Below are 17994 nucleotides of genomic sequence, written 5' to 3'. Positions count from 1 at the left end.
TCATTCCGTACTCTTTTGTTTGCAGATAAATCACTTGTTGTTCAAGAAGGCTGTTGTTAAGCCATGATTTTTGTGAATGAATTGCCTGTTTGCCAGAACACTTATCTCACTGTCTTTTCCATAGACAATGTGCAGTCAGATCTGCTTCACAAGTACCAAAGCAAAGATGACATCCTCATCCTGACCGTGCGCTTGGCTGTGATCGTTGCGGTGATACTCACAGTGCCAGTGCTCTTTTTCACTGTAAGTAAAAGCTCCACACAGTTTGGAAGTTGGTAACGGCTGTACAAGGTGCGTTTCTTCAAACCACAGTCCAGCAGTTGGTGAGACAGTGATGTTGCAGCTAAAAGAGCTTGAGCTTGGATCAGTCTTTTCCCTTATCAGACTCCCACTAACTTCTGGAGAAGTTCTCCCTGTGGGAAATAAATTAATCGCTTTTGGTATTAAATCTGTTTTAAATTGAATTCACAAGGGCTCTCTCTCACTTCACATTACTTCACTGGAGCAGGCTCAGAGATAAAGTTCATTTTTAAGTGTAGAAGGATCCCAAAAGGCATGTTAGAAAGAGAGCAATATCCTACTGCAGATGCAAGTATACCCACCATTTTGAAATATCAAAATAATTTTAAGGATTATTTCAAAAGACCCCAAAATTTCTGACAGATCTATGCAGCACTTGTCGCATGAAGAACTGGTTAAAACAAACAGGGGAAGCTTTGAATTGGCTTATAGACTGTTCCTGACAGAGAACTCTCTCTCTCTTCCTACAGGTACGTTCATCATTATTTGAGCTGGCTAGAAAAACAAAATTTGACTTATGCCGTCATGTTTGGGTTACTTTTGTTCTTTTGATTATCATCAACCTGTTAGTCATTTTTATCCCAAACATGAAGGATATTTTTGGAGTTGTAGGTACAGTATCCTGCTTTTGTACTAGTAATAAAAGACTGTTGCTAATCAGCAACACAATAATCAGCTGTTGCTGACAGCTAACAAAACTCATTTATTTTAATTTTGCAGGGGTCACTTCTGCCAATATGCTGATTTTCATTCTTCCTTCATCATTGTATTTAAAAATTACACAGCAGGATGGATCAAAGTTGACTCAGAGGATTTGGGTATGCATTCCTTTCCCGCCAATGCAACGCTTTTGTCTTGTCATTCCTTATCATGTGCTAGAGTAAAGCATATCTCATCTGAACATATGTGTGAGCTTCTTTACGTTACTTTCCCTCCCCTCCTTGTTTCAGTCAGCCTTGCCTTTCTCCTTTCCTTACCCTGGGGGTCTCCCAGTGGAGGGGCTGCACCACGCAGGGGGGCACCTTGTGTTCTGGAGGGCCCTTCTTTGTGGGGCGAGGGGCTCTTCCCCTGGCTCTGCAGCAGCCGTAGCTGTCGGCGGGGTTCATGTACCCCTCCAGCCCCCTTGGGCAGCCCTTTCAGCCCAGCAAACTTTCTCTGTTTCAGCGTGTTGATTCAGAAAGTGCGCAACACATTCCATTTGCAGTATTCCTTGTGGTTCTAATGGACCCAAGTCAGACTTAGGGTGCTTCCACCAGAAGCAGCTGGCTGAAATGCTAGCCCTTTGGCACATGTGAGCAGATGGAGATGAGCCTTGGAAAGATTTCCTGTCAGCCCCAGAAAGAGCTGCAGCTGAAAAGGTGCAACACTCCTGTGTATTCCCAGTCTAACGGGGCATGCACTGGAAGCATCATAAGGTCAGACCTTCCTGCTCTGAGCAGACAGGCAGGAACCCTGTGTTTCATTTGTGGCTCCATCCACAGACCCCAAGATGAAAGGGCTGATCTTTGATGGACACGTATCTGATGGGAAGAGTATACTTATTTCCGTGAGGCTTTGAAAAGAGCAGAGCCTCTCAGTCCTAAAACCAGACTCGCTTAATCCTCTTTAAAGGTGATTGGTGTTTAAGAAGTGAATTGAAAGGAGAAAAAAATTGGTTTTGGTGTTCAGTGAGTAATTATTAATGACGCTAATCTGTTTAATTATCTATGGGTCTTGTCTTTACCAGAAGTGCTATCCCATTTTAGCTGATAACTTTGATACATCACCTTGTAAATCTCCTTAAGAGGAGAAGTTAACATACTTGAATTAATTGTCTTTTCACTTTATTCATTAATTTTCTCTCCTTTTTGTTCCAGGCTTCTCTTTTCTTGGTGCTGGGGATAATGTTTTCCCTAGTGAGCGTTCCCTTGGTCATCTATGACTGGGTACAATCAGGAGGCAGTGCCGAAGGCCACTGAAGTTCACCTCTTGCTGAAAAGAAGACACCCCCGTTTGCTACACACCAAAATCGCAACCATCCGTTCTGTTATCTATTCCATCTTTTGTGAGTTTACTCAAATCAAATCCAAATAATGATTATCCAGTACTGAAAATACTGTTCTGGGTGTATTTTCTTGCAGAAAACAGACCCATTTTTCCAACAGGCATATCACTCTGTCCCCCGATACTGAGTTATCAGATCAGCCTAAAGTCTGTGTTATTTGTCTGTGAGACTATATAGAACGTTGCTCATAGAAATTCATCACAATTAATTTGTTTCCCCTCTTCCTTCCATGAATTGCATTGTTCCATTACTGTCCTTAGCCTTTCAACCATAAGCTCTGCTGCTTTAGGGCAGCACCGCCTCTTGTTATCAATCCCAACTGGAGTGATGTCAGTTCACACCTTTCCCCCTGCCTTTTAGCCAAAACTCTGCTCTCCGACTGTACACATCCGGTTTGTTGGTTTGTTTGTTCTGTTGCTGTTTCGTGCGCCATTTGCCTCACTGTGTTAAGTGTAGCATTCTGGATACAGGCACGAAAGGCACCACGAGAGCGTAAATGAGCATAGTATAAGCGTACGTCCTAAATCTGTTGCTTCTCCCTAATGTTCTGGTGGGGGAGCCAGCCCCAGGGCTTGGCCCTTTTGTGGCTTTGGGGAACAGACCTGTGTGGCTTTGGGGAACAGACCTGTGTGTCTTTGTGATGGGGTGCAGGGAGCAGGAGAAGGACAGCCACCACCACCAGCCACCATTCCCCTGGCACACTTCAGCTGGAGCCTGATCAGAATTAGATTTGACCCCAAGCCATGAGTACTTGAGCCTGAAGAGAAGGAGATGCTGTGAGATTTCCATAGGAAGTCTGGTTCCTTCAGCATTGAACTGCTTACTAATACACCACTTCTCTCAGAAAAAAAAAAATACCAAGCTCCAGTTTTATCAAAACCTACACATTTAATCATACCTCATGCTTTTTCTATTCTGGAGTTCATTTGTACATACCTTGTAGAGACTGGCTCTTCTCTTGTGTCTTACCCTCCTCCCGCTGAAGTCAGTGGGGTTTTTGACATCAGTGGGAGCAGGATTTGACTCACCCTGCCAAACTACTGGATTTCTAATGGAAATTGAAATCTGTAACATTTCTTTAAACAAACAGAAACACTTTTATATTTAAAATGTTTCATTTACATTGCTCATTGATTCTCCATAACAATTAAAGACATTAAATTACTACTAGCGGAAATACTGTAACTTGCATCTGTTGTCCACAAAACAAGTATTAGCCTAATGCCTTAGAGCTGGTGTAGAGAACTACTTGTAGAGACTCAAATGCTAAGCAGGTGATTGTTAACCATCCTGAGCAGACATCTTCTATTAGTGCACTGCCAGCAGCATAAATGTGTTCACTTTGTATCATTCACCGTGTGAGCTAAGAAGTGTCTTGAAATGTGAACCCGGCTCCCACTGAAAGAACCGATGGTGAAAGGGAGCCCCACTTCACGCCCAAGGGCTGTGCCCTGGGTGTGCTCGAGCCGTACCTGTCAGTATGCAGTGACCCTCTTGTTCCCAGTAGCTGGTTCATTGCTGACTCCCATTGTAACTGTGGAAGGACACTATCATCAGCTGTGGGAAACCTGTCATTGCAGCTTGCTCTTTTTTAAGGTTAGAGATGGAGAAGTCGGGATCTTGGGATTTCTGTGAGCTATTGAACTGCCCCAGTTGCCATTGCCTTGTCCTACACGGCTTGAAGTCACTGAGAGTTGAGACCACACAGCACTTCTTAGGACCTCGAAAGTTGGTTTCTAAGGGTAACATCCAGAGAGGTTCATTTGGGGCCTTCCTTGCAATTTGGGCGTCGAGATGCAGAGCGTTCATGCTGCAGAAGCTAAGCCTGCTAGATTTGTAGCTCAGCCTAGGCAGTGAGGTACCCGGTTCTGCCGATACTGTGATCAGAAATAAGGCAGAGTGGACTCGGCAGGCTGCCCAAGTCCTCGGAGTAGCCCAGCAGCAAAAAAAAAACTGGAAGCCTTCTTCTGAGCAAAGTGATGTGCTAGACTGCAGAGCAGGGTTCCCTCATTCTGTCCTCCACCTGGCCCCTCAGACCTTCACTCACAGGCTCCCAGCAAGGACTCCAGTGTGGCGTCCTTCCTCCCAAGCACCCCCAGCCCAGCATTTAACACATGAACCGCTGGGCTACCTGGGACCCCCGGGCTGAGGTCACTCGTGCTTTCCTGCGGCTGGTCTCAAACCCTTGCCTGCGATGTTGCGGGTCACCAGTTCTCTCTGCGCTTTCTCTTTATGAGACTGATCCCTGCCCTTATTCACAGAGAAGTCCCTACCATAGCTAGGAGCCCAGGTGTTAGTCAAGCTCTGGAGAGAAGAACCTAGGCTTGGTTACTATCTCCTCGCAGCTCGTTCCAGGCATCTTCCCAGCTCGGGATATGTTTGTGGCTCCCCTTTTGCAGACACCCAAGTCTCCCTGGTCACTGCAGCAGAAGCCTAGCATCTCAGTCCATTCTCTGACTCAGCGTGCTGGCGTCACGTTTCAGGTTTTGAGGTGCCTTATAATCTCTCTGAAGCTTATTCTAAAAAACCTAACTCAGACCTGAGAGTGCTGTACAGTGTTATCCTCAAGATGCTCCAGGGCTATCCTGCTTTCCTCCCCCCTTTATCTTTCTTCTACTACTGATTTATAAGCAGTGCAGCTCTGTGCATTGGGGGGTTGTGAGAGAGGAGATCCTGGGAGTGACTTTCAAGTACCCAGGTATGAGCTAGAGGTCTGACCTGCTGCACAGGGTCCCAGCAAGGACACAGCTGCGACATCTCCCTCCCACTGCCCCCAAATAGTCTGTAGTCTTGTGTTTAAAATACCAACCATTGAATTTTGGCACCCAGCTTCCTTCAACTTGAAGGGCTGTTGGGTGACTGATTGCTCCTTGCATCTTCCCAAATCTCCTCCATCACTATCCCTCTGTCTCCTCTTTGCTATTCTGCCTTCTTCTTTTTCCCAGTTTATTTGTATACTGGAGTTTTACTGGATAAATAGAAGAATGAGCTGGGTGTGTGCATAGAGTGAAATTACCGGAGGTACCAAACCATCAAAGTATATCTTAAAATACTGAAAAATAGATACCCAAAATATTGAGTCTTTAAACAGACTTTGTTTCTGGGTCTCTGAAAAAAAAAAAAAAAAAAGGAATTTTCCTTAGACTGATTTACTGGCATCATATTTATAGATATTTATGGAAAGGAATCATGTGTTTATTGATGTCTGTGGTAATGAACGTGAAATAACGTGCTTTTTGTTTTCTCATCAGGTTTATACATTCTTAACAGAATGCAATAGACCCTGCTGTAACTGTCAACATCAGTGATGGATGACAATATTTGTATGAGGTTATCTGTAAAATGTACTGCTGTTATTCAGTTCATTTGGAATAGTGAACTTGTAGCCAACGATGTACGAGTCCCACATTTTAGCTAGGATTTTAAGAGCACAGTGAAATGCTGTAGGAGTTTCTCTTGTTAAATTAATAGGATCCGGAGTACCGTATCTACTTAGTAGGTGGTAGCATGCTTTCTTTTCATAGAGAGTTTATCACTATTGTGAGCACTGCAAATGTCATAGACTGGATGCAAAATTGCTCCTAATAGCTACAACAAAATACTTTAAAATTTTAATTTGCGTAATAGCAACAATTGAGTGGTGAGGGACAAGGAAGGACTAATCAGAAAAAGGGGCTCCTAATAAGACTGTAGGAGTTAATCCTACACTTAAAAGACAGCCTGGATGCCTCTCCTAGTCCACAGCACATTGCAAAGAAAATAGTCGTGAGCTTAAAGCACCCTTATGGCTGCAGAATACAACTGCCCTTCTCTGTCCGATGGCAAACACGCCTAGTAAGTAAAACACGGTAAATTGTTATTTGGGAACAGCATCTTGGGAGCAGTGACCTTGCTGGGTGATGCTTGCTCCTGCTCGGAGGGCCAATGCCAAATCCGTGCCCCAGCACAGACCTTTTGTAGGGCTGATGTGGACTGAGTGCTGCCCAGGCCCAGGGCAGAACGGCTGGTCTCATCCTGCTCGGTCAGGGATGGGGATGCCCATCCACTCCCGAGGGCTGCTTTCCTGAGCCACATACCGACCCATAGCTTGTGCTCCACTTGTGATAGGTCACACTGCAGGGTGGATGATATATGGGTTGTGTCTGTACATCTGCCTTACAATGCATAAGCACCACAGCGCTCTCTGATATTAACAGTAACAATGAATGGTATCTCTAGCTTATCTTCAAAGGAATATGTTTCTTTGCTTGAACCTTACATTAAGGCTAAAGAGCATCTTGGTCAAAACAAAACCCTTTCCACATGGTGGTGTACCACCTCCAGTCCTACTGTCCCACCCCAGTGCCTGTAGGAGAAAGGCACAGCAGAATGTACTCAGCTCCATCAGCAGCTCCACAAGATGGCTTTATCTCCTGGCGCCAGGCTGCTTTCTTAAACAATTCCCCAGAGCCCTTGGCGTCAGGAAAATCCTTATTTCCTATAACTTACACAAAGAATGTTTTATTTGTATCTAATGTAAGGATTTCTGTAACAAACTGTGAAAAAAAAAAAAAGATAATGAATGAATAATAAGTACAGGGCTGGAAAGGTCTAGAATTCACAAATTGTACACATGCCTATGTTTCTGAAGACAAATCTATGCAGTTGTGTTGTATTGTAGGAAATTTCATTTTTATGTACATATATATATTGTAAATAAATAGGATGCTGTATATTTTTGCAGTTGTTTATCCCCTATGATATAGAAGTGTTGAGGTAGGTTCTCCATATTAAGAATAATTTTAATAGAAATACAAAATACTTTAGCTTCTGACTTAGCAAAATGTATATCCTGTCCTTTCCCCCAAGAGTTCACAAGTTAAATCCTAAACTTGAAATTATAATTACATTGCTAATGTACGAAGAAAAAGAGAAATAAAAGGTCCAATGAAATTGCTAGGATTAATTCCAGTGCATGACTCCCTGTTTGCTCAATAGCAAGTTAGCCAGTCTTCCTGCTGGGTAAGATATCTCCCTTGTAACGGGCCTCTTTGGTCCCCAGGTACCTCTTACCTCCTCAGCTGAGGTCAGGTGGTAGTAAAGTGCTGAAAAGGCTTTATGCAGAAACCAGAGCAAATTGCAGCCAGCAATTTGACCCAGCATTATGCCATGCTGTATCCAGGCATGTATTTACCCAACTAGTACAAATAGAAGTCAGGGCAGGACTTCTGCCTTCCCATTTTCAGCCACCAGAAATGCCTGTAGTTCCAAAAAAAAAGTACTACAAGACAGGGGTGGGCAGCAACCAGAGCAATCCATGCCATTTCTAGCCCACTCCCTTCCTGAAGAGTCCTGTGGCTGCTCCTTCGCCGCAGACCCAGGCACGCTGCTATCATGCGACCGAAACACTAACACCTGAGGCTGATAGGAGCATCCCTGGCCAGGCACTGCTTGCACATCCCACTCTATGAATGGGCAGAGACCAGTATTTTGGTCGTGGGACAGCTGCATGTCCAGGGGTGGGAATGAGGGGAGGGTTGTGTATGTCCTGAGAATGCCTCCCTCAAAAGCCTTGCATAGACTTTCCTGCTGGTAAAGCACAGAAATGTGTTTTTTTCAGGATTGCTGAAAAACAGAGGTTGAGAAATGCATCTAAAAATAATTGGGGGGGGTTTTCCATGTTAAATTTATGGTCTTGGATGAAAATGAAACTTGAAATAATGTTTGCTTTCAATGTGAGCACAAATTTGAGGAAAAAAACCTATATGCAGTCACTTCTACAGAGCTTTTCAAATTAATACAAGTGTATGTTTTGTTTTCAGTGTTATAGCCAACAAAATATAAACTGTAAAGGTATTTTTCCACAAGACTTGAACTTTAACTTGTTTATAGAAACCTGTTTTTAGTGTCCCCAAGGTATGTTAAGGCTCACCCAGATCCAGTATAAACAATACTGTTTGAATGATGTATGCTTGATATGAGCTCGTCTCAATAGATTGTTGAAGTGAGTCATTGGTAATATTTTGCTCCTGCTAACATCACCATTCTTTGTGCTGCTCATATCCAAATAAACGATGCAGTTTTTCAGTTTCTGTGTGTAAATAAAAAAAATGTATTAAGTTCTATAATCTCTCTGTTACCTCTATAGTTTTTAAACATTAAAATTGTGATCTAAACTAATGTTGGGGCCATACTCATTCTTTCAAAGAGATGACTATAGATCATTATAATGCCTTAAATAGCATGTGCTCCCCACTCTTCTGCAAGTGTTTTCACTGAGCTCAGGGCATGCAGCTCTTGCAAAGGCAACGATATTAGACCCTGTGCAGTATATAAAGCGAAAACATCAATAGATGGCTATGGGGCATTAATGTAAAGTTTCTGATACAGTTTTGGAGGGACCTGAAGCCGGGGCATATGGTCACTGCAGACTGGGGTTGCTGAAGATGACAGCGTTTCTCAAGCCCAGTGCTTGTTTCTGTCTGCTCCGAGTGCTTGCCAGTCTGTTTCAGTGTCAGGTCAGGCAGTTCAGCTCTAAGGGCGGCTCTTAGAGTTGGGTGTGCGTTCAGATGCCAAGCTGGTGCTTGGACTAGCTACATCCCTGCCGGACCCTCTGCTATGGAGGCAGAAGCCATTGGCAGATGGGTGAGGAGGATACCCAAGGACAGTAATGTCTTAAGCATTCCCAGCTAGATCTGCCAAAGTGCCTCTGTCAAAGCCTTAGAGAGTCTAGAAAATGCTAACTTTTTGCTTTTGACCACTAATTTTACTAGTGCTCAGGCTTTAGTGATCACTTAGAGTCAGACCTCTTGGCTAGAGTCCTATCCATACGACTGACAAGCTTACTTGCCTGAACAGGATGAGTACAGCCAACATCTCTGTGGCACAATTCCCTGGGCCCCTCTGCAGGATAAATGATGGGAGGATTTATGTATCAGAGGATCCTTGCCCGTTCCCCAAGCCCAGGGAAATGTCTCGAAGCCATAATTCTGGGAGCACAGAGGTACAAGCCTCTGCACTGACCTGCTCTAGTAGCTTCTCCTGCTTGTGCATAGCCACTTCTCTACCCAGCCAAGCATAACCATCTCAGAGCCATACCTTAAAACACAGGAGCATGGTTTGTGGAGCAGAGGAAAAAGAGAAGCTATATTGATTTTCTTCCTTGCTTGCAGAGACAACAACAAACATCTGTTGCCCTCTGCAGTGCAGTCTGATGGACTCACCTGAAGCTCACCTCAAGCCACACAGCCAAAGAAACAAACACCAACCTCCTGTCCAGCCACAAACTTCGGCCTTTGGTTTGGCTTGGTCTTCATGTGTCCTCAAGGTCAGCCAGATCTCTGAGTTCATCTGACCAGTCCCTACTTGCTTAAGAACGAATAGGAAAATTACCTAGGGCAAGCTCTGCCTGAGGGAAGAGACTCCTCGTTTGGCTCAAGTGGCATCTCAGTTTGACTTAAGTTCACATGAAATTGCAGTTAGTCTTCAGGCTGAAGCCCAAATTCAGGCCACTGTTAAGATGTCTCATTCCTCACTGTGCCAAGAGCTGGTAGTAAGCACTCACTCCAATTTGAAGTGTGGAGAAAGCTGAGATGGTAGGAACAGGCATGAGTGGTAAGACCGTTTCTAAGCCTTTCTAATCACAGACCCCTGATAAACTGAACACGGGCTTCACATCTTACACCCCGTTCTCCTCAGACCCATGCAGGACAGCAGCACCATTTGCTTTGTATTCAGTTGTGCTAGCAGGCTCTGGCTGAACTACAGACCCCAGTGTGGTTAGACAGAAGTTTTCAGTCAGCCTGGCACCTGTATTTTGCAAATATTAAGTGCCACGCATTTTTCTTTCAACTTAGAGTTACGGAAAATGGAGTCTCTTAAAGGTGTCGATGTTACGCTGCTAAATGCCACGGAGCTGGCAAGGGACGGTGCTGCTGGCTTAGTGCACCTCAGCCACAGCTCACTGCTTGAAAAACATGAGGTTATTAGGATTCTTGGAAAAAGGTGTAGTTCAGCTGAGGCTTAGACAATAGGGCTAGGAAAGTAAACTGCGAGGGCCAGCCCTGTCTGAGAGCCAGTCTGCAGAGCAAAGCCACCCTGTGAGGTGCCTGGCCAGCTGCTGCCCTCTGAGATCCCTGCGCTATGGGCCCATGGAGGCTGCTGCTCTGGAAAAACGGAGGGAAGCGTATTATCAATGAGAGCCAGAACATACCTTGGAGCCAAGAGCCACGTCCCCTCCTTGGAAAAATCCCACCCTGCTTAAAGCCTCAGGTACTTTCCCCAGAGGTAGTACCAGATCCTCCTCCTCCTGCCTACTACATCCCCTTGGGAGAGTGTTTGCCCACTAGTCAGCAAACCTTAAGCACTCTCCTGTTGCTGGTTATGAAAAGCTGGTGAAATTCGCCTGGTTTTGGTGGAGATCATTACTTCAGACTACATCCTTCGAATACACCAGGCCCTGACCGTGCCCATGATATGCACCCACGAGCTCTTCCTTCCTGGACACCTTTGGGGACCCGTGCTCAGGTAAGTTTCCAAAAGTGACTCTTTCCAAACCCCGTTGTTTTCCCAGCAGTGCTCACTTCACGTAAGCTTTGCAACAGCTGGACCATCCCCGTTACTGCCTGTTACAGACCTGCCCCACAGCCTGGGCAGAGCTGCTGCCTCCCCTCACCTCGCTTAGGAGGTCAATGCTCAACCATTCCCCTTGCTCAGCACTGGATGGCAACAACCCTCGTGCAGAGGTGTTTGACAGTGATTAGAGAGGTGAAAACCAAATATCAGATGCAGGAGCATCCGCGGCTGCCGTTTCCTCTCTCCAGGCTCGTGCCATCGGCAACCTGCTGCACGCTCCACAGGCAGCAGCAGCGCTGGCGAGCGGCCGATGAGCATGAGAGGAGAGGGCCTGTCAGCCAAATGTCTCCCCAGTCGCCAGGACCAGCCCTCTGGAGCTTCCTGCGTGCTCCTGGATGTGCAGCCTGCCGCAGAGATGCGGCGAACACGAGGCTTGGCAGCACCGCTGCAGGAGCCAAGCGCGTCAAGGATAAAAAAGCAGTTGTTCTACCCCGGATAATTATAAGGGAGCATAGCAGAGTTAGGCGCCAAGGTATTGGAAAGTGTTATGATAACAAAGAAACTCCTGAAGAGGGTGGAGAAATTTTTACGATGTGGGATCAGATTAATGACCTGTACAACGGCTGCAGTAAAAACAGCAGCATACAGATGCTACAACATTTGTAGAACACATTTCTTCAAACCATAACCAAAGCCTGTAATTTACTAGGATGTTAAAAAAAAAAAAAAAGGAAAATTATACGTTCACTGACAAAGCCAGTTCTTCCAGACTCTGAAGTCTCCTCGGGCTTTGTGCAGGCAACAGTTCCCACTAGTATTTCTGACATGAAAGCTGGATCTCCTATTAATTTTCAGATACCGTTTGCAGATAATCAGAGAAGTACCAGATGCTGGAGAAACAACTTCCCTGACATAACAAGGAATTATATATCTCTTGCAATTAGATCATCATAAAATGAAAGGAAAACAGGCATCAGTCTGCCATTCTCGCATCCAGTGGCATTTAAACAATGAGCGCAGTCTCTGTTACGACCGCTGGCAGGCCTCCAGCAGCACTTTGAAAAGGCAGCATGGCCCCCCTGTAAATTGATAAACAATCTTGTTGAGCAACGGGCACAGGAACATTCAAGCCTTTGTTAAATTCTGACTCAAGTGGAGCATTAATTGGCATCTTTCCGGGCGGAACAAACAGGGTCAACTTCTCCACTTTCCAGAGACAGATTAATTTAACCAGAATCCACAGTGCCCACAGTTAATGGAATAAAACTCAGGAATGCGGGTACTAAGAGATGCAGAAATTGCTTGTTTTCTTAAAGAGTTCTGGTAGTGAAAACAATCAAACCAGGCTGGCGAAAAAGCTTGGGTAACTGAGTTGTAGCTGTGCTGATGGCTTCAGCACACACTCAATATCACTACAAAAGCAGATGCGTCATGTTCATACGGGATGCTGATTTCCTACTGTAAATGTAATCACTGACTGTACCATTTAGGACTAATTTAATCCAGAGAGGGGATCACACTCTCACCTCTGCTCTGAGGAACAGAGAATGGCCTGAAAGCTTTGGTATGGGGCCACCAGTGCCTACCAAGACACAGAGTATTCCCTGGCGAGTGGGAAGTGTGCTCAGACACACGCCGCCTAATTGTCTTCCTTCATTCAGTGCTCCAGCATGTCCCTGCCTGCTCCAGATAACATTGGGGCAAACTCAGCTCTTGATAGGACTCATGCTCTGGTGACCCGCAAAGAGGAAGCCTTGCAGCTGACCACAGCAAGAGTCCCACCAAGTAGAAGATGCACCCCATGCAGTTTTTAAACCCCAGGCAGGCAGCTAAAGCACTGAGCAAGCAGGGTGGCACTACAACACACCACACAAACACATCACCAACACCTTGACTTCTCTGGGGACAATCTCACTATCCTAAAAAGAGAAGATGATTATAAATCAGTTCATTCAGTTAAGAACATGTCTATATTTACATCACAAGCCTCTATCAAGCACAAGAGACCATTAGTCCTGTTTACTGCAGAAATAACCCATACTTCCTCTGAGGGCATCTGAACACTGCTCTGAGGGCTTGGGACAGTTGTCCAAAATTGGGGAGGGTTTTTTTTTAATTTTGGTATTTAAAAACAGTCCAGATGCCAGTAAACAAAATATGTCAACACTTACTGCTAGAAAACACCTCTTGCAATGCACTCTTTACCTACCCACCTACCTCTGAGAAAACACTGCGGTTAGCACAGCTGAGCAACGAAAACAACATCCACAAAGAGCAGGGTTCATCGAAGCTGACTCCGAGAGGTGTACTTTTCCTGAGGGGACAGACATGACGAGGGCATTTACCCACAAGAACAACACGCAGAGCTTTCAGCCCCACTAGTTTATAGGTGCTGTCTCAGTGGACCTCCACAAGTGCTCCACCAAAGGCAGCGTAGTACCAGCAGACAGCCGGTAACACCTCTGCTACCTTGCTGAGGAAGTACCAGCTTTGGGATATCCTATGGCTCAAAGCCGCAAAAGAGATTTCATGTGTCCTTGTCACGGATCTGCCCAGCAAATTTTTGGTCCCAGGGACCTTCCAGAAAGATCTGCATGAGCCAAAGACTGAAAACTCACAGTCTAGTTAAAACAGACCGGATTAGCTATATTGCACCCATATACAAATGCTGTACATTTTCAAAGAATTAAGAGCTAATTAACTGCTAACAAGGATGCCATTTAGAGTGCTGAGTTTTATGAGCAGAGAAATTCAGCCACAAAGATCTTGGTTAGGTACAGAGCTTTTTTCACAAAGGTCACTAGCAGCCACCACTAAGTGGTAGGAACACAACTGAAAAGGACCAGACTAACTTACTAATTAGATACATGGAGCTACTCTCAGGCATCACATCCACAGACTTTCCAAAGTTCACAGCCTGCTGTGAAATGGTTGAGGTTCACTGTGGTCAATGGAATTAGCCTTATATAATGTGATAAAATGTCTTAGACTTTCATAATCTGAAGAGCTGCCTTAATGGGTCTCTACTAAGATACTAAGTTATACGTGAATAGCTTTGGGGGGATGGAAGGGACGAGGGAAATGCTAGGCAGGCTTCAGTGAAACCCCATCTAATGTGTGAGGCCCAAGCTGTGATGGGGTAGCCAACACGGCTAGTGATGGCTATTGAGAATTGCACAACCGGGCACCGGAATCTTCTCTGGTCTTGAGGCAACATCACTTTGCATATGCACTCCTACTTCTAAGTGTGTCTTTAGCTATTGCAGCTCTTTTTCCTAACCTCCACAGTCAGTTGAGCAAAAATATCATTAGCTATATGATTTTCTCCTTGTGGGCTACAGATGCAGACTAATCTCTGACATAAATTTATAATTCATATCCAAGATCAAGAGGTAAATCAGCCTGGACACCAGCAGTTTAGCGCTAACCCACTAGGTTTTGCAGCAGTACTGCATGCTATAGAAAACACTTCTGTGCTCAACTCCGGTGAAACTGGGTCACTGAAAGTATTTCCTGTTGTTTTATATCTGAATGCACAGACACTGAGGTGATACTCCAGCATACAAGCTCCCGATAACCTGTGGAACACATCTACCTCACCCAGGAAGGAAAAGAGAGGCAACCACAAGCCTCACTGGTCCTCACATCATTTTTCATAGGGTTAGGTCTGGGATAAGACAGATACCTCGTGTTTTGCTTCAACATCTGAAGAAAAATAGTCATATCACAATGATAATGTGTGCGTGTCATTTAGCAGCCCAGTTCACGTTGCTTGTGACGGCCTCAACCAATCTGCAAGACACTGGGTGCCTGTTGCTTTTTCTGTTTCAAGTCAGCAGACGGTGCTTTTAGAAGGACCGTCTTCCATCTCTGCTGCTTTAAAACCAAAGGAATCTGGTAGAGTCTGTAAAGAGATGGTCCAGCGAGCTGCACGTCACTGGAGAAGCCTAGAAGGGGAGTAAGAAGAGGATGTTGCATATAGATCCTTAATACCGGTTGAAGTAAGGAAAGTCCAACAGTGGGTCAGAAAGCTTTGTGTGAAAACATAGGCCCCTTGATGAGCCATGCTTTCATTTTTAGTAATGTGCTAGTCTCTCATCTCAGCATTTTATACCGCTCTTTCTCAGGAAAGAGTCTCAAACTGCCGCCAATGCACAGCAAGTCAAGGTGGTGAAGTCTCTGTTCAATGTATTCTGCAGAGAGGGACGAAACAAGCTGCAAAAGAAGAAAGTGCCCACAAGAGACCCAACACCTCCTCAGAGCTGGCCAGGTGAGGAGATGTTGGCCAGAAGGCCCGTTTGCCTGCCATGCTGCATTTGAGGGCCTCGAGGAGGACGGGGAGGAGAATAAGGCAGCTCAGTTTGTTCGTTACTCCCTTTTTAACATTTCTGTCTTCTTCTGTTTGACTCAGCCGCCGCCCTGTGGTTGGAATTTCAGTGTCAAAACCTAAGCAATTTGAATGCATTTTAATAACATTAGTAATAATATTATTCATGATATTGTTACATTATTATAATAATTAAGAAAATGTGCACTTTTATATTCTTAAAATATGCATTCCTTCTGGCTTTTTATTGAAAATCATCTTTTTCTTGAGCTTTTACAAAGATACTGAGCATTTTCACTCCCCTCCCCTCTCCCCCTGCCCAGGCAGTGTAGCTGGAGATGGATTTTTGCGGGGGCAGCTCCCCCACCCCACACACTAGAGCGACCCGGGGAACCACAGTCTTTGCCTGCCTGCTTTTAGGGGCGGGGCAGGAAGGGCACAGCCAGCTTCTTGGCCCCCAGCTGGGTCCCCAAACCACGTGAGAGCAAAAGTAACTCACCATGGGTGCCAGACAGGCTCACTGAACTGTTCCCAAACTCACGGGGTCAGTGCTAGGACTGGCCATCCCACCTGTCATCCACCCCATTTTTTTCTTGCCATAATAAACCCATAATTTTTCATTCATTGCCTTTGTGCTTTTGAGGGACCATTGGCAGCCTGGCTCCTGGAATGCTGAATGGAGCAAAGCACAGGGGCACGTGCTCACACCCGTAACCACCTACACCATCCTTTTCTGGTACTGAGCTACCCTCACCCTGCGGAGCCAGCGACCTATTTAAGGGTTCACGCTGCTGCACCGTAACCCAAGTGGCATCAACGATGCTTCTCCTTGTCACCTGTGCTCATGGCATACTGATATTGTAATAACAATAATAAAAACCAGATCTATGCAGCTTTCTCAGCCCCTTTGTAATAACTGAGATCTAACACAAACATTATTCTAACCTCATCCAAGCGAATCTGTAATAAGTTTCGGTCTGTATGGAAAATATTTCAATAAATGAGAAGTCCTACATCAGTTTTCTTGCTGTTTTACAGAATAAACCTTGTCAGAAGCATTTGAACTTTAGCCCAGTTTACTGGTGATACTCAACGTGTTTCATAAAACCTAGCAAAACTCAAAGCAACTGAAATCAAACTAAGGGGTGCTCACTGGATTGTCCTATGCAGGGGAAACCACAGAGGGTTTTTAGTCCTAAGCATGTAGAAGTTAGCCAATATGGCTTTCCTGGTCTATTGCCACAGGAAACGGCAACACAAGTTGATACTAGGCAGAAGACCAGCAGAAGATCTGCAAACACCACGAAGGAGTTGGCTCTTTATGGTTGTCTTAGCTGTGCCTCCTGCAGTTTGTTATAGCATCATTCGCACATGGAAGCAGATGGTATGCTACGTATCAATTTACTATGCCTCTCTTTCACAGATTCTTTTTCAGCTCCGTCTGTGCATTTTTATTCAAAAGGGGACCATATGGTCTCTGTGAGGTAGTTTATAAATAATTGTATATTTACAGTAGCAATTGAAACCAGAGTCACATGCTTACCTTCAGGAAGGCAGCTGAAAAGTAGCTAGCTGGGTACTATAGAGTTTGGAATGATTTCCTCAGTACAGCATAGAGATATGCAATGAATAATTAAACAGAAATTGATTTCATGTGGCCTTCCTGATTGCATTTGTTCTGCTACTGCTGCAAAACACAAGGTTCCTAATCAGAGCTGGTCGAAGAGAGACGGGGCTGTGCACGCACCAACGGCATTGCCTCCATGCGTCATTTGCAGGCTGGAGCAACGATCCCATGTCCCCACTCTGCCGGGGGCTGGATTAAGCTCTTGGTGAAGGATCGTCTAGGAAAGATGGTGCCATCATCACCAGGAGGCCCTCCTTTATTTCAGCCTTGAAGTCTGCGGGGGCTGGTTTGAACACTTATCTCAGCCCTTCCCCCAGGAGAGCAGTTTTCCAGGTGCAGATGGTTGGACGGCAGCAGCCATCTACCCAGCACCACTTCCCCAAACACTCTGAGGTGTAAAGGCTCTTGCAAGCCACCACCACACTAGTTCCTCCTTCTCCTTGCCCTTCCTCTTCCTTCCTGTGTGCCCATTGACCATACCTTATTTCCAGCTCAGCAAAGAGAAAATTTACCTTAAGAAAAAAACAACTGCCTGAAGAAACAAGACCAACATTACTCATGTAAAATCCTAACCTTTTTCAAAGTGGCAGCGATTGAATTAGGGGCCACCTCCGCCGCTCCCAAATATTTTCAGCACTGCCCTTGTTTCTGCACATAAAGATTCAAAGGCAAAACTGCACCTCCCGGTACCAAGGGAGGGTGTGCAAGGTCAGATGTGCCAGATGCTCAGTCTCCCCACTGGGGATAAACTGCCAGAAGAGCTCAGCTCCTGCTTAGGTCAATAAATAAGAGTAGATTTTTAAGAAATGCCTCACATCTTTGCTATTACTGGCTGGGATATGTCAGTGCTCTTCTGGAGAGTTCGATATCCCTTTGTAAATCCCAACTACTCATTTGTGGGCTTAACTGGGGACACTGGAATAAACATGGCCCCTGACTCCCTAATCCCACACCTTCAGCTTGAGATCCAGGCTCCTCTGGTCACGGAAAATCCTGTAGTCCAATTCCTACCTCATTCCCCACCCCCAGCACAATGGTTTTTGTGTGTCTAAGAATGAATACTAGATAAAAATTAAGATAAAACTGATTCAATCTGGGTGGCAATGTTATAAATCTCTTTACTTTCCCTTCTCTATCACTTGC

At 45.2% G+C, this 17994-nt stretch overlaps 1 protein-coding gene across 3 annotated transcripts in view; it reads left to right on the top strand.

The window, feature by feature from the left end:
• The window catches only part of SLC38A1 (solute carrier family 38 member 1), a 44236-nt gene extending 34599 nt beyond the window's left edge, over nucleotides 1-9637 (top strand). Inside the window, exons 13-17 of one of the 3 annotated variants that reach the window (XR_008577406.1) lie at nucleotides 125-243; nucleotides 771-912; nucleotides 1021-1118; nucleotides 2157-2344; nucleotides 9496-9637. Coding sequence is in view for 1 of the 3 variants with exons in the window: in XM_054827863.1 (XP_054683838.1) it covers nucleotides 125-243; nucleotides 771-912; nucleotides 1021-1118; nucleotides 2157-2258 (461 nt within the window). In the remaining 2 variants the exon portion in view is untranslated. Of the gene's footprint in view, nucleotides 1-124; nucleotides 244-770; nucleotides 913-1020; nucleotides 1119-2156; nucleotides 8501-9495 lie in introns of those variants that run through there. The other 2 variants (XR_008577405.1, XM_054827863.1) reach the window with 2 other exon arrangements.
• The last annotated feature ends 8357 nt before the right edge of the window (nucleotides 9638-17994 follow it).

Source organism: Grus americana, chromosome 1, assembly GCF_028858705.1.
Source record: "Grus americana isolate bGruAme1 chromosome 1, bGruAme1.mat, whole genome shotgun sequence".
NCBI lineage: Eukaryota > Metazoa > Chordata > Aves > Gruiformes > Gruidae > Grus > Grus americana.
Note: the sequence above shows the minus strand (reverse complement) of the source record. Positions and strands in the feature narration are given on the sequence as shown.